General features: G+C 40.6%; 1 protein-coding gene and 1 pseudogene across 1 annotated transcript in view; one reads left to right on the top strand and one right to left on the bottom strand.

The window, feature by feature from the left end:
* RYR3 (ryanodine receptor 3) overlaps positions 1-22,477 on the top strand; it is a 346,270-nt gene that overhangs the window by 100,353 nt on the left and 223,440 nt on the right. Inside the window, exons 13-18 of the mRNA XM_023527702.1 lie at positions 7,098-7,266; positions 8,592-8,727; positions 10,933-11,028; positions 12,464-12,582; positions 17,891-18,024; positions 19,757-19,998. Coding sequence (XP_023383470.1) covers positions 7,098-7,266; positions 8,592-8,727; positions 10,933-11,028; positions 12,464-12,582; positions 17,891-18,024; positions 19,757-19,998 — 896 coding nt within the window. The remainder of the gene's footprint in view (positions 1-7,097; positions 7,267-8,591; positions 8,728-10,932; positions 11,029-12,463; positions 12,583-17,890; positions 18,025-19,756; positions 19,999-22,477) is intronic.
* LOC111736469 lies at positions 1,772-1,890 on the bottom strand (annotated as a pseudogene).

Genomic DNA, 22,477 nt, shown 5'->3' with positions numbered 1-22,477 from the left:
TGTATGATCTCATTTATATGAAATGTCCACAATAGGCAAATATGTAGAGATAGAATGTAGATTTGTGTTGTATAAGGGTAGTCATAGAGGGAAAGGGGAGTGAGTGCTGATGGCTATGGGATTTTGGGGGGAGCTAATGAATAAGTTCTAAAATTGATTGAGTTGATGGTTACACAACTCTGTAAATATACTAAAAACCATTAAACCGTTGAATCATACCCTTTAAATGATTGTATGATATGTGAATTATATTTCAATAAAGCTGTTATTTTAAAAAAGTAAGTGGGAGTTCAATGCCTCACAATGAGAAAATTATTTTTAAACATCTTTATTGGGTTATAATTTACATATCATAAAATTCATCCTTTTGAGTGTAGAAAGCCGTGAATTTTAATAAATTTACAGAACCGTGCAACCATTAACACAATTCAGTTTTAAACATTTCCATCACCCCCAAATGATTTCTTATGCCCTTGCATTTTATACTGGTTGATATCCCTAGACAACTAGGTATCTACTTTTTGTCTCTATTTACTACATTAAATTGATAAATCGCACACTAGATGGTCTTTTGAAATGGGTCTTTTTACTTAATGTTACACTTTTAAGGTTCATCCCTGTTATAGCTCATAATAGTATTCTGTTGCCTTTTATTCCTGAAGAGAATTCTTCATGTATGTCTACCAGATATGGATAGAGATATACATATATGCATATAAATGTACATATGTATATATGTATGATTGTGTGTAATACATACACACACACAGAAGAGATTTATACATATAGATATCGAGAGAGAGAGAGAGAGATACCTACATACAGACACACACTTCACATTCATTCTGTTTATTCATCAATGGAGGAACAGTTGGGTTGTTTCTATTTTTAGTTATGCTCAGTAATGCTTCTATGGAAATTAGTGTAAAAGTTTTGGGATGTATGTTTTTATTTCTCTTGAGGAAATACCTAGGAGTGGAATTGCATAGTCATGTGTAAATTTTTTTAACTTTCAAATATTTTTGCGGTAAAATTTACAATTTTAACCATCTTTAAGTGTACATTTCAGTGGCATTAAGTGCATTCAAATTATTGTGCAACCATCACCACTTTGCATCTTGAGAACTTTTACATTATCTCAAGCTGAAATTCTGTACCATTTAAACAGTAACTCCCCATTCTCCACCCCCTCCAGTCTCTGGTAACCACTATTACATTGTATCTAAATACCACATTTTGTTTATGTATTCATTCATCAGTGGACACTTGACGATGTTTAACTCTAAGAAACTGGAAACCGGTTTTCCAAAGGAGATATACCATTTTCTATTCTACTTTGAAATATCTGAAGTTCCATTTTCTCCACATCGTTGCCTATAATTGTTATTGTCTGACTTTTTTGATTGTAGTTATTCTAATGAATATGAAGTGGTATATCACTGTGGTTTTAATTTGCATTTCCAAAATGACTTATGATTTTAACTATCTATGTGCTTATTAGCCATTCATGTATCTTCTCTAGTAAAATGTAATCAAGTCTTTGCCTATTTTGTAGTTGGATTGTTTGTCTTCAAATTGAGATTTAATAGTTCTTTGTATCTGCTGGTTATGTTTTTTATAGATTTATGATTTACAAATATTTTCTCCTAGTTTGTGGCATTTCTTCTTTTCTTTTCTTTTCTTTTTTTTAATGGTGAGGCAATCCTTGGTTGACCTCACAGATTGCAAGGACCTTGTCAGTTTACAATCCCCCCCCCCTTTTTTTTTTTAACTCCTACAGCACCTGGTCTTCCTGGGTGGTCTTCCATCCAAGTACTAACCAGGTCCAACCCTGCTTATCTTCCGAGATCAGACAGGATCGGGCTTGTTCAGAGTGGCATGGCCGTAGACTTCTTATTTACTTAATGGTGTTTTTGAGGCATGAAAAGTTTTAATTTTGATGATGTCTAATTTAACATTATTTTTGTTTGTGGATCATGCTTTTGGTATCATATCTAAGAATTCTTTGCCTAACCTCAAATCACCCAGATTTTCTCCTGATTTCTTCTGAACATTGCATAATTTTAGTTCTTATATTTAGGTCTTAATCCATTTTGAATCAGTTTTTGTTTACAGTATGAGGTAAGGATTTAAATTCATTGGATTATGTTGATATCTGATTATCCCTGCACAGTTTGCTGAAAATTTGTTCTTTCTCCATTAAATTGCCTTGGCACCTTTGTCAAAAGTCAAGTGACCATAAATGTAATGGTTTATTTCTGGACCCTCAATTCCATTCCATTGATCTATATACTTGTCATTATGCCAAAACAGCACTGTCTTAATTAATGTAGCTTTATAGTAGTAAATATTAAAATCAGGTAGAGTGAGGCCTCTAATTTTGTACTTCTTTTCAAAATTAATTTAGTTCTTTTGGGTCCTTTGCCTTTCCATATAAATTTTAGGGTAAATTTGTCAGTTTTTGCAAAAAAAAAAAAATCCTTCTGGGATTTTGATAGATACTGCATTTAATCTATAGATAAGTTTTGGGAGAACATTTCATAATAATGAATCTACCAATCTATAAACAGATTATCTCTCCATTTATTCATTTTTCTTGAATTCTTTTCAGCAAGACATTATAGTTTTCAGTGTATAAATCTTAGGATTCTTTTGAAAATTGTATTTCTAAGTATTTATTTTTGATGCCACTACAAATGGAATTGATTTTGAAATTTCAGGTTGTTCACTACTGGCATATATAAATACTGGTATATAGATATTGAGGTTTTTAAATATCAATCATGTGTCCTGTGACTTAATTGAAATTTTTTTTATTAGTTCTAGTGGGATTTTTTCTGGCACGGATTCTTGATAATTTTCTACATTATAGGATCATGTCACCTGTGAATAGAGAGTTTTATTTTTCCTTTCCAATATAGATGCCTCCCTCCTTTTTTTTATGATTACACTGGCTAGAACATCGACTACACTGTAGAGTAAAAGTGGAGAGAAAAGACATCCTTGTCTTGTTCCTAATCTTAGTGGCAAAACATTCGATCTTTGACCATTAAGTATGATGTTAGCTGTGTGGTTTTGGTGTATACCCTTTATCAGGTTGAAGAAGTTCTCTTGTATTCCTGGTTTGTTGAGTTTTTTTACAGAATGAGTGTTAGATTATGTCCAGTTCTTTTTCTTTATCTGTTGAGATGATCATGTGGTTTTGTCCTTTATTAACACAGTTTATTACATTAACCGATTGAAATTGGGGTATTGAAATCTGTTTTTGTTGAATTGTCTGTTTCTCCCTTAATTCTGTCCATTTTTGCCTCACATATTTTGAGCTCTGTTGGGTGCTTATATATTTATAATAGATATATCTTCCCGATAAATTGATTATTTTATAATTGTAAATGTCTCCCTTTTTTCTCTACAAAAATTTTCTGTCTTAAAGAATGTTTTCTAGAGCCACTCCAAATGTCTTTCATGCAGATTATGGTTACTATTTGGATGGTATTATCTCTTCAGTCTTTTTAACTTTCAGCCTATTCGTGTCTTTGAATCTACAAAGTGTGTCTTGTAGCTAGCATACATTGGATTTTTTTAATGTAGTTTGACAATCTTTTCCTTTTATTGTTGTATATAATCTATTTATAGGTAATGTACTCATTCAAATGGTTGGATTTATATCTGCCATTTTGGTATTTGATTTTTATGTCTCATATCTTTTTTGTTCCTTCTTAGTGCCTTTTGTTGTGTTACTTTCTAGTGTATCGTTTGTTGAGGTTTTTCTAACTACTCTTCTTTAGTTATATTCTAGTGGTTGCTTTAGGAAACTCAATATGTATTTAACTTGAAAGAAATTAATACGAATTTAAAAAGTAAAATAAAGCAACTTTGCTTCAATATTGTCCCTGATCCTTTGTGACAATATTGTCATGTATATTACATCTTCACGTGTTATAGGCTAGCAGTACAGTTTTATAATTATTGTCTTATGCATTTGTTTTTTTAAGAGTTACAAGAACAAAATATATATGTTTATACTGTCTATTATATTTACCTGCATAATTACCATTATCAGTGCTCTTTTTTTCTTCATGTTGATTATAGCTACTGTCTGGCATCATTTTCTTTCAGCGTAGCAGACTTCCCTTAGTATTTCTTATAAGGCAAGCCTGCTACCCATGTGGGTTGGCTAACATGTTAAAGTTCAGGCAGTTTTAAGCCTGTCCAAGATTTTACTTTCTGCTTGCACAAGGAAGGCCTGATTTTTTTCTAGAGATGAATAGATAGGTAGTACCCTCTCCAACCCTTCCTTAGCATGCGTGCAGCCTTGCATGTGGTCTGCCCTACCCCATTAAAAATTCTTTGCTATGAAGCTGGAGGAAGGCATGGGAACGGCTTCAGGCTGAAACACCATAAACTCCCACTGTTCTTACCAAGGTTCATATTTTTTTAAGAACTACTTCTCAGTATATTGTATGCCTTTGGTCAATTTACAGAGTCCTACAAAGTTATTTTTGATGATTTGATCCAATCCAATTCATTATTTTGTTGTAGAGATTTGCTGAACTCACTCAGCTATTGTGAAAGTTCTCCCTTCAATGGGGGAAATTCTTGATTCTCCCAGTCACGGAATGTTTTAGAAGGAGGATTAATGAAAAATAAACCAATGAGGCAGAAGCCATAGAACTTGAATTTTGCAAAATCTGGAAAGTGAAAGATAAAAATATAATTTGGGTATACATCCTCCCCTCTCATCTCTTTTGAGAAATGAACAGTGCATGCTGTGTACAAGTAGAAACCAGAAGGTGGGAGTGGACCTCTGGGAGAGCAAATTAAAGTTAAATGAATAGGGAAGGAGAAAGAAAGAACAAAGAAGAAGAAAGGTTAAAGTGTGCATATGCTGTCTCATCATCCTCTGTAGAGTTGTTGGGTGCTGTCCAAGAGGACAGATGAACAATGTGAGAGATGAAGGAGCCTCAGAAATCCTGCTGAAGAGAAGATACTGTACAACTGACCTCTGAGTTTAACCTTAGGAGGGAAATGATATTTAAATAATTGTTTTGTGGTAATGGCATAGTAAATATTCAGAGATCTTACTTGAATTTAACAAAAGAAATCCTTGGCAAAGAGTGAGAATGTAGTGTGGCAGTAGCTATAGGAAGTGGAAAAAAGGTTGGGATTAGATAGGTGCTAATTGCAGTTGTTAGTTCTGAATCGAGATACCATCTTGTCTCTGTCCATCTGGGTCTCCTCCCAAAGGTTCTAGAGTAGAAAGTGACTACAGTGAAACCATTCAGAGATCATGTCTATTTTCACCACTGTCCCCAGTGCCAGGCATGGGGTATGTGTTCTGTTTTGAAAGAAGGGAGGGATCTGCCTCAGTCCAGTGGAGGACTATTATATTGATGTTTTTTTCCGAGGGGCAAAATGAGGTGATCCAGCAATGAAAACCCACATAACAAAAAATTAGACTTGGAAGGACCCTGGTAATTATAGAGTATACCTCTTGTTTTCCAGGTGTAAAATTGAAGGACAAGAGGCTTAGAGGCACATTAAATATCATAAAATTAATGTCTATGACTATAACCTGGGTTTCCCATCCCCCTTTGTAGTTGCCCTTTCAAGCTAAAAAAATGCCAACAAATCTCTTTTTCATCTTTTCTTATTACATGAAGAAACACTGTGTGCTTAACTGGCATCAATGTTTCTAGTAAACACAAAGAGAGAGTAGGAGGAAGGGAGGGAGAGAGCATGCGTGGGCTAGCACGTGAGGGAGAGAGGGGTCGGGAGAGAGAAAGTCTGCAACTGGACCAGAAATATTGAGAAAAATGTATTCATCTCTTCACTGAATCTAGAATTCAGAAGTCATTTCTGATTGGGTTTTGTAGTCCCAGACCTTCAATTCCTGTCCTCATGGCAGTTTCTTCTCTATCTTTGTGTCCAATAATCTCAAATAATCACCAGTAAACACTTCCTGAGCACCTACTATCAGCCAGAGTACACACCGTGTATGTAAGGACCTCCCTGCCTGTACAGTCCACTCGTGTTCTGCCCTTGTGGTATGCACTCGGTATATCTTTACACAAATTTGGAATTATTGTCACCTCATAACCCGAGTTTTTCAGGGCTTTTTCAGCCTTTGCTTTAGGCCTAGGTAACAGTCTTTTCTTAGCATGTGTCCAGATTAATATATAACCAGATACACTGTAAATACAAAGGAGAATCCCTGGCATGATTTACACATTCAAACAATTCTCAGTCCCGGGGCCAGTGATTCAGTTCCACAGGGCTGAGTCTATTTCCCCCTTCCCTTCTTAGCTTTTACCCTCAAGGGGATGGGAAAATGAGTGCTCATTTGGCCATCTATTGAGGTTTTTGGTCTCCCTGTGTTGACAGGATTAATTATGATACTTTTTGGAAAATTATGACAGAGACACATTCAAGATAAGTAGGAACACAATAGCGGGAAAGGTGATGAGGGCACCAGGGAGAGAGTCATCGAGGCAGAGAGGAAGGATGCAAAGAGATAGAAGGATGCTGAGAAAGAGGAAGGAGGAGATAGGGCACACAGAGGAAGTCAGAGGAGAAAGAGACAGATACAGAGAGTGAAAGAGGCATCAACAAATGGGGAGGGGACAGCAGGTGTGTACATGCACACCCATAGAAACTTTGAGAGAAAAACACACAGCAGAGGTATCAAAAAGACACAGGGAGAGAGACAGATGACAAAGATATAGATAGAGGGAGAGACTTAGTGATGGAAACCCTCCAAGCCCTGTTTAACTTATTCCAAGAAGAATGTGTAACAGTGTAAAAGAACTATGCATTAGTAAGTTTATTTTTTTAATGTTTTTATTTGAAAGGGACAAAGTGTGGCAAACAGCCAGGGATCATTTCCTTTTTTTTATGAAATGGCTTTAAAATCGAAACAGAACATTCTCTTCTGTTGCTCTGTTAGTTGGCAGACATCAATTTGCGGTCATTCATACAGAGACTACCCTAGGCAGCAGTGCATTGTGCCCAGTGCGGGAACCGGGACCTGCTGAATGTTCGTCAGGGTCCTTGCTGGAGGCCCAGTGCCCGAGCCGTGTTCATCTTGTGTTTTTCAGTGGGAACAGTCGCACAGCTGCCCCCATCACCTTGCCAATAGAAGAAGTCCTGCAGACTTTACAGGACTTGATCGCCTACTTCCAGCCCCCAGAGGAGGAGATGCAGCATGAAGACAAGCAGAACAAGCTCCGCTCGCTCAAAAACAGACAGAATCTTTTCAAGGAAGAAGTAAGTCCAAAATATTAAAAACCGAGATTCTCTTTGTGTCCAGAGCAAAAATACCCCTGTGACTGCAATTAGCTTTGTCTCCATGCATGCATGTGTTTATGAAAGAGAGCACTAGAAAGAGAAGAGACTGGGAAGAAAAGCAGGCTGACCTTCTCTGTCAGCTGCCGCTAGTTACACGAGCAGTGTACATGGTAGCAATATATGTTGGACGTTCAAACCAGATTACATTTTAAAGTTTCAGTGTCATATGTGTATCCAAAACCCATTTTCAATAAATCTCAGCTGCTAGACAACCACATGGGCTGTGGTTCCCAGGTTTCAGAAGATGTCAGAATTACCTGGGAAACCTGTTTGAGAAATACAAATGCCCAGGTTCCACCAAGTCAGAAATGACTGAGGAGCTGGTTTGAAAATTGCAGATGATGCTAGGTCTTAGGTAGAACTTGACCCTCTGAGACACTAGGGATGTGAGAGACTCATTAACTTGGGGCTCAAGAGACTTTAGTTCTGACTCCATCCTTGACTGTGTGTGACCTTAGACACGTCACACACCTCTGAACTTGAACATGATTTGGCACTATCAGGCTATGGTGGTACTTCTGTAGCCCCTCGTTACTGGTGACAGGGCCCGTCCCTTGGGCATTTCTAAAGTTAGTGGCATGAGATGTAGACCCATCCTTGCTCAGTGTTCTGATCTAAGCAGACTGGCTCTGGGGACAATATGTGTTGTGAACTACTGGAAATACATCTCCTTAATAGCTAGACACAGATGTTTTTACTGGGTGGCATAGTATTGTCATTTAGATGAAACAGTGGTTAAAAAATAATCTTTTGGTCTTATTGTCTCTAAATCCCACCTTCTTTTGTTGGGAATGGGAGGAAGCAAGCATGGCTGTCTTGTGTATCTAAATGGAATTTCTTGAGCTTATTTGAGATTTAAGAGAAAAATAGGTACTATATTCAGGGTTGTTTCTGGGTGAGTCACAGGCATTTCACACACGGCACAGAGCAGGCATTTGTAAGACTCATTTCCGCTCCCTCTTCCTCAGTATGTCCTTGGTTTGGGTTAAACACATGGGGACAAACCTGTCAGAGGAGACTGCTGACTCACTCCCAAAATGGAAGCTATTTAGGTCTCTGAGGCATAAAAACGCATATTTTGTTTTTAGGAGGAAAAAAACAAAACCCACGCTGGCACCATGAGAGTCTATTTTCATATTAGCATTATCAGCCTTAACAGGTGAATAATATGGGAGGAAAGGGAACAAAAGAGATCCACTTTCACAAATAGGAATTTTTACTTTTTCCTCAACTTGTCTTCACAGGGAATGTTGGCCCTTGTGTTAAATTGCATTGATCGCTTAAATATCTACAATAGCGTAGCACACTTTGCTGGAATTGCAAGAGAAGAGAGTGGCATGGCCTGGAAAGAAATTCTGAACCTTCTATACAAATTGTTGGGTAAGTACCCACACGGCCCTCTCCGCAGAAAGATTTCCCAAGGTGATTTCTATGGGATTTCAATGTGACAAACCAAGATTATTATCTAGCCTCATTCCTTGGAAACTTTTTGATTTTTCTATGGGATTTCAATGTGACAAACCAAGATTATTATCTAGCCTCATTCCTTGGAAACTTTTTGATTTTTCTATGGGATTTCAATGTGACAAACCAAGATTATTATCTAGCCTCATTCCTTGGAAACTTTTTGATTCTAACCCAGCCTTTCATTCTGTCAACTAATAGCATATTGTACTTTTCCGAGCTTAAAGCAAGTAGTTAGCAGCATGTGGAAGCAGATAGAGAGGAGTTTTGCCAAAACTACCTGTGAAAGCCTTGGCTGTCACTTAACTCTCTCCAAACCTCAATTCCTCATCTTTAACATGAAGGAACTAAGCTAGAATGTGTTTACGGTGCCCTCCAGTTCTAGACTTCTGACACCTGCTCTTTAAGGATGATGTCTCTCAAATTCTCTGTCCTCTTTCACAGTCCACCTATTGCTCAGTCATGATTACTGCTGCTTTGACCTGTTATTTCATTATGTTGGGGAAAAAAGCTGGTAATGATGTCCTAGCACCTCGCCTGTCTTCTCACATCACTGAGTGTCTTCTGGTGCCTGCTGCACCCAATGCCACCATCTGGGCCCGGACTGCCATGCCGTGAGAGGAAGGCAATGGGTGACAGTACTGGCCTCTACAAGAAAGTGGCCAACAGTAATTGCTCAGAAGTGGTGACGAAGCAGCATTTTAGGGCTTCACTCTGAAGTATACGGCCCATTAGAAGACATTCATTAAAAGTTCGTCAGGTTATCGGGACCCATTCTCAATGTCAAGAGTTAGATTGGACTGCCATGGTATTGTGTGACCTTGTAAAGTCTCTTGGAAACCCCCATATTTTGTAATGATACAGCTGAAATTCGGTAGCAATTATTATAAAAATAATAGCTAACATTTACTGAGCTCTGTGTACCAAATTGTAGAATATCTCTTTTTGATCCTCAGAGTAACACTGCTCTTATCCCCTTTTTATTGGTGAAGAAACTGATGCTCAGAAATGCTCAAGGTCACATATGTTGCAAGTGGTCGAACTATGGCTTGAGCCCAGGCAGACTGACTCCCTAAGCTTAAGCCGACCTGAAAGCAGGCTAGGAGCTCAGTCCAATTTCTGCCTTCCACTAACTAGGGTGGTACAAATCAGAGGTCTTGAGACAGCCCTTTTCTTACACAAATGCCTTACAAGCATCTGTGAAACCGCGGTCTTTGAAAATCTACATGAAAAGCAAGGTAATTGGGACCTACCATTATTCATGGACTTGTTCCAAAACTGCATTTATCACACTGGCCTGCGGAGGGAAGGTTATTTCTTGGTCTAGATTGGTGAAAATCTAATGACAGCATATTCCCTCTTTCCCTTAGCAATACCTTCTACCAGTGGTTCTCAAACCTGAGCAGGCATCAGAATTAGCTGGAGGACTGGTTAAAACACAGATGCCTGGCCCCATCTCCAGAGTTTCTGATTCAGTAGATCTGGCATAAGGCCAGAGAATTTGCATTTCTAACAAATTGTCAGGTGACAGTGACATTCTGGTCCAAGGGACCACACTTTGGGAAACCCTGTCATACACTGATGTATTTGAGGTATTTGAGAATTTCATGTTTGTTTATTACTTACCTACCTATTAGTTTAACCAACCTTTCCAGCTGTGTTCATTTGGCTGCCTTCCTTTGACATTTAAAAAATAACAGATTTCCAGTTAGGTTTAAGAAAACATTGCAAGGAATTAAGTTCTTAAGCCAATAACCAAGCAGATGTTATTTTGTGGCTTATCACTGTTTGAAGTAATTTTATTAATTTGTGTGTTTATTGTCTCTTTCACCTCCTTCATGAATGCAGGGTCTGTGCTGCTGAGTTCCCACTGCTCTATTCCCAGCAACTAGACAGGTGCCTGGTACATAGCAAATTCTCTGGCAATATTGGAGTGAATGCTAGATTTCTAGTCTTCTAAACAGAGAAGCAGGATTGTATCAAAGGGCTCGGGAGGGGAAGAGTTGTCATTCATTTCCTTTTAGTTGCCAAGTAGGTGAAGTATGTCTAATAGCTTCCTAAGTTCTTATGCCTATCATGGCGTCCTTAGACCTTCATGATCAAATGTTTCCTTATTTGCAGCCGCCCTCATTCGTGGAAACAGAAACAATTGTGCTCAATTCTCCAATAACCTTGATTGGCTAATCAGCAAATTGGACAGACTGGAATCTTCCTCAGGTAAGAATCGACAGGAAACCACTGGAGAAGATGGACTTCAACAATGTTGAATCTTTGAACAATTCTTTTCTCCCTTGATTGCAAATAATCTTCAAATAATTACTTCCACAGCAACAAAAAGCGCTAAAGCTTCCTGACAACTCTATAACTTCATTTAACAGCTCTAACTAGGCTTCAACGGTCTCTCCTTTTCTGTTTCATTTTTCACTCCATGCTTTCATCTTCATCCTCTGGGTCCTTTCATTGTGTCTGTTCAGGGTCCTGGTCTCCTTCTGACTGCTACTTGGACTTTCACTGGGTTTCATAACCCTCTCTGGATGTGGTCCTCCTAAGAGTTTGGCTTAAAAGCAGGACCGAAGGACGACTGTGGAATAAGAGGAGATGATGATCCTCCCACCCCCTGAGTCACCCTTGACATCATATCTAGAGCCCTTCATGACTCACAGAGAGTTAGAGCCAAGACAGTAGTCATGGTTGATAAGTGACCAAGTGACCACGCTATGAGGCTCAGCGGTTGGCTTCCTTCGGAGTGAACATGACAGGTGTGGGCCCCGCTCTGGGAAGCTGAAAGGTTTTGATGTTTTTTTCATTGTCTGGAGGTTGGTAGGAGCTTGGACAAAACAGACCAAGGGGCAAGCCCCTCCCCCAGGATCTTCTACCTATACGTATGCCTTCCTAGTCCTGTTTTCTACAGCACCGCCTCCCATGAGCCAGACTGCATTTCAGGGAAATTTATGAAAACCTTGAAAAAACAGAATTAAGAGGAATTATCTCAATAAAACCAATGAACGTGTTGGCCAACTATTTTCCTTGCATTTTCATCACGTGTTTCCCTTATGGATACCAGGCTGCAGAGCCAGCAGTTTGGTTTTCTTAAGCCTTCACTTGATACAGAAAACCATGCAGTGTGCCTGGAAAGGGGGGAAAAGCTGAATAGTTTTTATTTAGTGAGCTTACAATTTGAGACTCCAGGACATCTAAAATAAAAATAAATTCTGGAATGATTCCTAGATATACTCTTATTTGAGGAACATTCCAAATATTGTTGAAACTACCTGAATGACCTTTAGAAGGGATAGTAAACTGGGTATCTGCTTTTCTGTTTGAAAGTATTGCCTGGTTTGATTCAATTAAGAATTCCATTTTACAGCCACTTATTGTATTTCGACACAGAAGTACTGTGTTTTTGTCCAGGACGTGGGGAATGGGGTTCGTGCTAAATAAAACTCACCTCTGATTACAGACTGGTTGGCCCACAAGGCTCCTGAACTTTACCAGAGATGACTGCATCTTTCTTCTGGCTGGAAATATTTAATAGATTCGGAGAAGTGATATTCTGGCCCTCCAGAATGGTCTTTTCATTCTCGACTTTTTAAATTATGGTCAGTTTGGCAGGTTACTTAATGTCCAAATGATTTCTGTGGCATCTGTGTAGGTATCTTGGAAGTTTTGCACTGCATCCTGATTGAAAGCCCAGAAGCCTTAAATCTGATAGCAGAGGGCCACATCAGGTCCATCATCTCCCTGTTGGATAAGCATGGACGGAATCACAAGGTAGGTATGAAAAGAACCTAAACGGTGATTGACTTTACCTGCCTTTTCTTTTCTCTTCCTGCTGCTTAGTAACCATTGTGTGTTTTTGAGATGGCTTTGATTTAAAAAAAAAAAAAAAAAAAAACCTTGGGAAACCGAGGTTTTTAAACATGCTTCCTTGCCTAGGAGCACACTACAAGCCAGGTGGTCATTCTAGATCTTGGACAGTCTCCTTTCATTCCCACCAGCTTCTGAAATCTTGCTTATTATCAGTAGCCCACAACACACAGCTGACTGTGTGATACACTTGGCTAGAGTCCATACAGGCCAGCTGAGGGGCTCGCTCCCATCCTAAGGCCCACAAGCTTAGTAATGAAACAGCTAGTACCAAGCTGTATAAGAATCAGAAGAAAATAGTGTAGAAAGAAGATATACAAATATCAGATAAAAATAGTGTGGAAAGTCATGTTATTAAATGAAATTAGTCAAACCAAGTGAAGTAAATGAATCTACATTGAGCCAGCAAGAGGACTGGAACTGTGGGTCTCTCCCTTTGACGGAAAATAGCTGTGTGACTTTGGGCCTCAGTCATTTCATCTGTAAAATGGAGATACTTCACTTACTAAGGTGGAATGTTATATCAATTTTTTGTGGTGTCTTAAAGCTCTAACATCTCTATTTTTACAGAATTATATTTCTAAAGACACATTGCTCTTTGGAGAAAATCTATTAAAATATGTTTTATCCTGACCCTTTAACATCTGCCCCTCATACGGGAAGGTCGCTGCACTGACTAATTAGGCAGACACTCTAAGGCTGAGGGGGAGTGCATTTCAAGAGCAGATGGCGTGATTGGACATGAGGGACAGCATCTGGGCTCCTGAAGAGTGAGGAGAACTCAGCCTGATCACTGGCCCTCTCTGCTTGCCATCATTTAAGACACGTCTTGGAGGGTCCAGGAGAACGAGCCTCTGCAGCATTGCTCACATGATATGTGTCATTCGAAAAAGCCAAAAAGCCATGGTCCTTAGCATCTGTGAAATTACTTGGCAAAGAATAGAAAGAAATATGTAGGGTCTGTAATTGCTTTCCCAAAGGTAGTAAATCAAAAGCAGGCATGAGGCTCCAGCTTTGGTCCAGCTTCTGGATGTTCCAACATGTTTCTTCCCATCTGCAAAGTGTAATGAGAATAATTGATAAGTGCCTGAGTAACACGTGGTCTGAACCATGAGCTACGTGCAGATGTCAGGGAGAAAGCTGCTCCTGTGTCATTGTCCTAGGACTTCTTTATGATTACGCCGTGCAGTGCACTTAATAAATAACCAGCTTTGTTACGGCATCTTTTAGCCAAAAGCCACAAAGAATTTAATGGATGACACGTGACAGCAAGTTGATTACTATTCTGCCTATGCCACAGTTGAGAAAACTGAGGCCTAATAAGCTGAAGTACTTTGCTAGGAATCAATACCTGGCCTGACATGTCACCCAAGTGCACTAGCAGAGGTCTTTAATCTTCAGGAACCAAGACACTGTTTGAGAAATTCTGGCATTGTTGTCGAAGTGCCAGGCAGTGTGGGCTCGGTACACAACGTCTCTTCAAGGACGTCCCTTTTCGTCTTTTGATAGATTTTTGGATGAAGGCTGACTTGCCATGAATTCAAAGAAAAGCCCAGTCTCAGATCGTCAGCGGGGTATTTGTGATAGCTGTGCAAAGGGTGTGCTGAGTGCAGGCCAGACTTCCATTGCAACACTGTCTTTGCCTGGAAGATGCCAAGGTGGTGGTTTCCTATTCAGGCTGCTCTGTTCTCTCCATCTCTAGTGTTTTAGGTGTCTCTGACCTATTCACATCGTTTTCCATGAAGACAGTGACTAAAGTATATGCAGATAATTTAGAGCTGCAAGTCACCTCCCAAATCCTCCAGTGACAGCAACGGTAATAATGAGGATGATGATAGCTAACATTTATTTTCCATTGGACAAATGCTAGGTACTGTCCTCAGTGTTCACGTGCATTATTTTTAGTTCTCATCGTGATGCCATGAAGTGGCATTATTATTATTTCTACTTGACAGAGGCAGAAACAAGGCTGGAACACGGGCTCAGAGATGTAAAGCAACTTGCCAGAGGCCGTGGGGCTAATTAATGACAGACTAGGTCTCCCAACTCCCAGGTTAATATTCCTTCCAGGTTTCTCAAGCTGAAGTCTCTGATGAACATGTTCTTCAGGTCCACATGTTTTGTGAGAATATGTTTCATTTTATGTTCTTGTTTTTATGGTTATCTAAATACAAAACTTTGCAGTGAAGGATTCACAATTAGAAGGCATTTTCTGATGATAAGTTCATGTTTCTAAAACTGGAGTTTGAGGGGCCATGAAGGTGGTCTTCAGGGTCATGACATTTAAAAAAAAAAGTTTGTATATCTCATGGGTTTGAGAAACCCCTTTCTGTACTGAGCCCCACGGCGATCACATGCTTAGAATAGAGTATTTACAGTAGTGGCAATTATTATACCTCTTCTTCCTCTCTGAGTTTTCATTTGCCAGCTCTATCCCTGCCACAGAAAGCTTTGCCGCTCATCTAAAGTATGATCACATTTGAGGTCAGCAAGGTGGAGAAGAACACAATCTTAGGAGCGAAAAGGGCAGGAGTGGGGTGCCCTCCCCACTCCCCATTTTTCTGAATGCACCCTGCTCCTTGATCCCTCAGCTTCTCACTCCCTACTTTTCCAGAACCCATCAGAATTCTGTCTTCCCTTCAAAACTTAGTTCAAATGCCACTTCCTCTGCAAAGCTTTTTCTTATTCCAGTTGGACATGGTCTCCTCTCCGCAATCCTTGTATAGCTTGCACTATTTCTTGGTGGTTCCACTCTGCCTTGTAATATATAGTTAATGTTTACACACATATTTCTCCCACAGACTCTATGTTCCTTCACTGCAGGGATCATCGTTGTATTTAATCTCCATAGTGCCAAGCTCATATGTTATACATGGCAGGCATTTAATACACATTGTTGAAGGTGTAATAAATGAGTAAAAAAAAAAAAAATGAATGAGTGGAGCCAGAAGCCACTCCCATCTCACCTTGAATGGATGGAGGCTCACATATATACATACAGGCCTCGTCTCAGGCCGAGGCCAGTTGATGGGAGGGCTTTATTCTGTGTGGTCATTGACACAGATTCCTTCCTTTAGCCATTCCCCCATCCCCTAGGACAGACTTCACAGGCTTCAATGTGCTCGAGAATCTCCTGGGGATTGTATTACAATTAAGTCTCTGATCTGGGAAGCCGGGAGGGTGATGTCTAAGTAATAGTAATTCTGGCAAGCTCCTAGGTGATACCAGGGCTGCTGGATCACACTTAGACTAAGGAGACTCTGGGTTTTGTAATCCTTCCTTGGATTTCTACATATAGTTGGAAAGAGACAATGCACAGAGGACTATGGCGGGTTTTAGGGGCCAGTATGTCTCTGAAAGCAAAGTACTTACTTTTCGGTGGACAGAACCCAGTCACATAACCTCATATAATGTCCAGCGGACCTGAGAAATGTAGCCTCTTATGTGCTCAGGATGAGAGGGAAATGGGAGTCTGGTGACCACTCAGCAAGCCACACATTCCAGAGGCTGCTGAAATGTTCCCTCTTCATCAGAAAGTATAGATGACCTATAGGTTCAGTGCCTGTGAGTCCCCTGTGGTAGACTGGCCCGCCCTACATTCCTTTCAGTTATAGTAGAACCCATTTAAGCTTTTTTAGAAAAGGAAGTGTATCCCTATTTCCTATTTTACCGAAAGATAGGCCTTCTGAAACAGCCTAAACAACCTCAGCCATGATTCTTTATCGCACCATTTATTCACAGGCAAGGCACTACTCTATTAGGCTGTGTGCTTTTCACAGAGCCCTTTTTCTCCCTGCTGGTACTATTGTATGTGGATTAAGCTCTGTTTTCCCTCAGGCAATGACGGCAAGGCTCCTGTGGCTGTCACTCAAGGCAAAACAGACGAAAACATGGGATAGGCCCAATGATGAGTATTTAATTTCCTGGTCATCTATGGCTCTTAGAGTGATAAATTATCTTCTGGATTTTCAGTTCCACGGCCCATACATTTCATGGAGTTTGTAAAACCGCCTTTGGAATTCTTTCTGCTTGTCCCATAAATGTGCTTTGTATTTATCTAAAGTCAGGTGGAAAATTGGTTTGTCAGAATTATGGATACAAATGCCACCAACAACCTGAAGCCATCTAATCTCAGCAAGCACTGAGTCTTCAGTGGCTATTTTGAAAGACTGAAACGCGGCCACCTCTCTCCCTGTCGGCGCAGCCTGCCACAATCCTAGCTGTTACTTATCACTGCTGTCTTCATGGTCCTCCCTTTAGGGAGAGAGGGAGGATCAGTGCCTGGCCCAGCACAGGTTGTTCTGCCACACTAGCAACACAAAATTGGAATGAGGAAGGATGCTGCACAAGGAGACAGGGTGGACAACAGGATGTGACGGAGGCGGCCAGGGACTGTTCCTCCTTCCCAGGCAGCTGGGAAGTAAAAAGGAACAGAAACAGCTTGGTGGCTGGTCTCATAGATTCGGGGACCACCTGAATCTATATGCTCTAGCAGGTTTGCCGTCACTCTAGAGGGGAGAAGGAGAGCAGGTGAAATGTTTTTGAATGTTGATTTCTAGGAATATAAGGGTACATTAAATGGGTTTTAATAATATCACAGCGAGAGACCCACAAACTGGAATCTGCCCTGCTGTCACCTCTACCCCACCCACACGAGATTCCCAAGCCTGCTATTTGCAAGGGACCTTAGCCAAATGGGAATCTGAGTGCCCTTCATGAAGAGGGCTGTGCAGGCTGGGTGGGAGCACAGCTTTCAGTTCGTGACCGATGGAGGGGCTTCTAGCCCACACACCTGTTAGTGCACAACTCTGAGAGAGAGTGGTGCCTGGATTTTGTGCCCTGGACGCCTCACCCCACCTTAGTCCTTGCCCTGGCTGGGATATTAACCTAGGCAGTCTGTCTTCAGAGCTCAGACTCTTATCCACTTTAACAGAACAGTATCCACAAGTGACATGCAGTTTGCAAGAAAGGGTCACAGGACTGTGGCAGAGGGGCTGGAAGGAAGCCCAGCCTCATTTCCCCGAGAAGCAGAAGGCTTCACTTATGCCTGGTGATGGAGATGAGGCTTTCTTTACTCTGGACAGGTCTTCCCACCTTTCACCTAGCCCCTACCCTGCATTAGGCCTTTTTCCTTCATGTGTCCTGGCAATCAGGTCGTGCCCACATTGCCCTGCTGGTGACCCTGAGGTTTGGCGGTTGTGCCCTGCTGCAGGTTCTGGATGTGCTGTGCTCCCTCTGTCTCTGCAATGGGGTTGCAGTGAGAGCCAACCAAAATCTGATCTGTGACAACTTGCTTCCCAGGAGAAACCTGCTCCTGCAGACACGGCTGATTAACAATGTGACAAGGTAAAGCCTTCACCGTTATTCCAAAATGGTTATCTTGTATCCAGACAGGGAAGGAAGAGGGCTGATGTGAACTCCAAAGCCACCTACACATCATTTCTATGATAATTCGGGCACATAAGACAAGAACAGACAAATGTGTGTACATTTTTAGGGCCTTGTACTACAACCTTTCAGAGAGATTCTCAACCCTTTCTCCTAGAGTAGCCAAGGGTGGAGGATATGTATCACCTCAGGGCTGAAGAATTTGGCTGTAAGTTTTTATTTTACTATGTTTTATTTTAAACATTAATGCAGATCTTGTACCTTCTTTATAACATACTCATTTTTATTTTGATATACCAACATTTTTTCAAAGAATCTCTTAGAAAATGGATGTCTCATGTGGTTTCTTGTGTCCTCTGGCACTTGGCCATTTACCCCAGGAATATTCCATGAAGGTCAGTGTGGAAAAGGATGGACGTGGGCAGAATCCTAGGCTGCTGGTCCTACGTGAGGCCACATACAAATTGCGTGAACCCATTGTGCCTGGACTAGGCAGGCCTCAGGTTCTTCAGCAACTTTCCACCTAGACTGACTTCCTAATCTACAGTGTGAGAGAAGACCCTCCTCTCTGAAGTGTAAAACAGCCAGCAGACCTGAGCCATTTATGCATTTTTTTTCTTCTTGGTACCAGCCTGGTTTTTCCCTGCCCACCCAAAGTGGGATATCACCCCAGCCCAGAAGAGTAGACCTCACAGAAAAACTCCAAGTGTTTTGTCTCAAGCCCTTAATCATTTTGTTGGATACATCGAAACCTGTAGCCCTTGACAAGGTTGCCTAAGAGTGACTTCTTCCCCCATCCTCTTTCCTGTCATCTGGGTTGAATTATATTTTTGTGAACCATTTTGAAGTATGATTGACCAACCATATGGTAAGATGTTTAAAGTGTATAATGTGATGATTTGACACACATACATATTGTGAAAGAATTCTTCCCAGAGTTAATTATCACATTCATCACCCCACATATTTACCTTTTTCGTGAGAACACGTAAGTTCTACTCTCCCAGCAATTTCAATTATGCAGTACAGTGTTATCAACTACAGCCACCATGTTTTGCCTTAGATCCTCAGAACTTACTCACAACTGAAAGTTTGTACCCTTTTGCCAGCCTCTCCCTATTTCCTACAATGTTCCCCTCCCAGCCCCTGACACCACTTACTTTTCTACTGTCTCTACGAGTTGAACTTTTTTTTTTTTTAGATTTCACATGTAAGTGATACCATGCAGTATTTGTCTTCTCTGGCCAGCTTATTTCTAATGTGACTTCTTAATGCTTTCAAGAGGCTGTTGTTGTTAATAATGCTTGGGTGACAAGCTGCGGGGGGTAGTTAAACCTATTTACCAGAAAATGGAACTCAAGTAAGTCATTTCTTTCACTTACAGTAAAAAACAAGGGTATGTATATAGTCATGCAACTCTGTATGACATTTTTAACATCTTTACCTATGACTGGCACTCAGTAAATGTTGGTTGTCTTGAATGGAACATTTAAAGAGAGAGAGAGAGCCTTTTATTTTTTAATGGAATTAGTGTTGTCTTAACACCTCCCACAAAGAACTTTAAAACAATACAAAAGACACAAAATTGCTCTTGGGTTTAATTGGGCCAATGCCTCTCGTGGTCTGGTTCAGTTTGCTTCTTCAGTTTTTATGAGTCGGTAAATGCCCCCTGTGTCATGTTTCATTTCAGTATTCGACCAAATATCTTGCTGGGGGTCGCTGAGGGCTCAGCACAGTACAAGAAGTGGTACTTCGAGCTCATTATCGACCAGGTGGACCCCTTCCTAACAGCAGAGCCCACACACTTGCGGGTGGGCTGGGCCTCTTCCTCAGGCTATGCTCCGTACCCCGGAGGCGGAGAAGGATGGGGAGGCAACGGCGTTGGCGATGACCTGTACTCCTATGGCTTTGATGGACTTCACCTTTGGTCAGGTGAGTACTTTTCCAGTGCTTAGGCCCCTTTTCTCTTACTGGAAATGACTGAGGTTTAGATTATTGGAGCTGTAATGATCACATCTGTTTAAATGCCATAGACTCAAGAGTCTCAACTAAATAGATGCTTAGGTGGGAAGAGCATCAGATCCGAAATGAGACTGTCTCGATTCTAAACCATGACTCTGGCACTACCAGCTGCATGGTCTAGGACAGATCACTTTTCTCAAGCTCAGTGTTTGTATCCTTACGATCCTAATTGCATAAGATCTCAGGGTTCTAGTTCAAACAGAGAAGAAGACAGCATTTATTTAGTTGGCAGTGAGCTATATGCCTTTTGTACATTTTTTTCCTCTCATTTTACCCTTACAGTGACCCCTTTAGATAATATTGAACCCCATGTTACAGTTGTGGAAACTGAGGCACAAAAATATTTAAGTAATCATAGTCACACCGGGCAGGATCCAGATCTGACTACACATTCATCTTCTTGTCAGAGTAACGTGTTGCTTCATGATATAATTTATAAAAGGTCTGGATCACTATCTGACGTATAGTAGTTGCTAAACTTTTTAAAAAATCCAAAGCTCTTTTTTTTTTTTTAAGATGAACATTAATGTTTGCCCCAAACATGTCCACGGCCCGTGCCTGTGAAGGGAATGGGTTGGCTTTTGCCTGGGCTTCTGTAAGAACACTCATGCTTTTTCCCTAGAACAAGAACTCTACCTCTGCTGTCTGCTGTCCACAACATGTCTAATCTATATCTTTTGCAAAACTGCAATTGGAGACATCGTTTCCCTTATAGAAATCCCTTACATAAGCATTATGCTACATGCCTCTTATATAAGGAACTGTGACATACATCCTACCTTAAATCCAGTACAAGGGAAAAAGTTGTCTCTCAAAGACAAACCTGGACATTTTATTTTGTAACTGGGAATCCATCACGTTTTCCTTCTTCCCTTAGCTTTTAGGCTAAAACCATTAGCTCAGGTCTTGATAACATGCTTCTTGTAGTTTGTCTTTATTTTCAATTGGTCGATATGGTTGTGTGTGGGTATGCTCTTATGCATTCATTTTAAACATTTTTGGAACTTTCAGGAATAGTATAAACTTACTTATTTATATACTTATTTGTCTTGGGTCATTTGCGGGAAGAAAGAGAAAGTCTCTGTCTATGTTTTGTGTGTCCAAGGGACAGCGTGCTACGAACAAAAGTGGATGCAAAACAGGGTGATGGGTTAGAGTAAGTGAAAGTCTTGTCCTGTTGTTTTCTTGTCCTCCCGATTTAACCTTCCCTAGTTCTGTCTTCATGGAGGATGGGGGTGGATCCTCCCTTCTTGGTTCTCAGAGCACCATTATGGAGCCACTAAGTCTGTGGCTGTACATTAGTAGCCTTTAGCTTAAGTAATCATCATATTTCATAAGATTCTCAGAAAGATGTCTCTGAGGAAGCGATTTGAAAAGAAAGAGTTATTGCACTTTTACACATCCACAGCTGAGTTCGGTAGGATGGAATCTGCGAAGGGATGACCGAATCGATTTGAGAAAATTATTACCCCACTTCCTGCTGATTGCTACTCATCTCCTGCCATCTCATCACTGTATGTCAACATTATTTTCTGGATCCCAGTTTATACCTGAAGAGAACTTCATGTGGGGATTGGTTAAGGAAATATGAAGCACACCTAGAACCCTGGATGAAGCAAATTAGATCGTTATTTCAAAGAGAAACTAACCAATCTCAAAGAAAAAAAAATTGCTCGGTCTTTTCCAGACTTTGCAGCAGTACATGGGGCCCTTAGTATATCTCTCTGTAAAATTTGCAAAACGAATGCATCAATCAGTCAGGAGGCAGAGAACCCACTCATTGTGTATCCAAAAAGAGCTGCTGTCTGTGCATTTCAGGTCCTGAACATCTATCTAATTGTGTATCATTCCTGTATAGTGCACAGGAGTGAACAGTGCTCTCCTCATTCCTCTTGTCCTGCCTCCTCTGAAAACCAGGGATGTGAATGTGCCAAGCCCATACCAGTCATCATAGCAATGGCTCTTAAGATTAGAGATAAGGGAAGGAGGCTTGAGACTTAGCTTTTCAAAAGCTGACTGTGGCTCTCTGAACACTACCCACACTTAGTAATAAAATGCCATCTAGGTGCATTCAGAGAACTTCACCCCTCAGTTTCAGCACCTGAATAGATGTGGAAAAAAACAGTAGAAGATTTATACTTTTCATGCTCACCAAAACAAAAAGCTTCCATGGGTCTGAGTATTATTTCAATTCTTCAACCAGCACATGGGGAACATATATCTTGCAGAAGGCTCTGCAGGTAAATATGTCAGCATGTGCTCCAGCTTGAAGAAATAAGGTTTCTGTTAATGACTCCCACCAAGACAGCAGTGAATTTCAGACTCTCTGATAAAAAAGGTAATTGTCTGATGAAGAAATGAAATGGAAATGGCACTCCAACTTACCTGC

This window comes from Pteropus vampyrus, unplaced genomic scaffold (assembly GCF_000151845.1).
Source record: "Pteropus vampyrus isolate Shadow unplaced genomic scaffold, Pvam_2.0 Scaffold19, whole genome shotgun sequence".
Lineage (NCBI taxonomy): Eukaryota > Metazoa > Chordata > Mammalia > Chiroptera > Pteropodidae > Pteropus > Pteropus vampyrus.
This window is presented reverse-complemented; position numbering and strand designations above follow the sequence as displayed.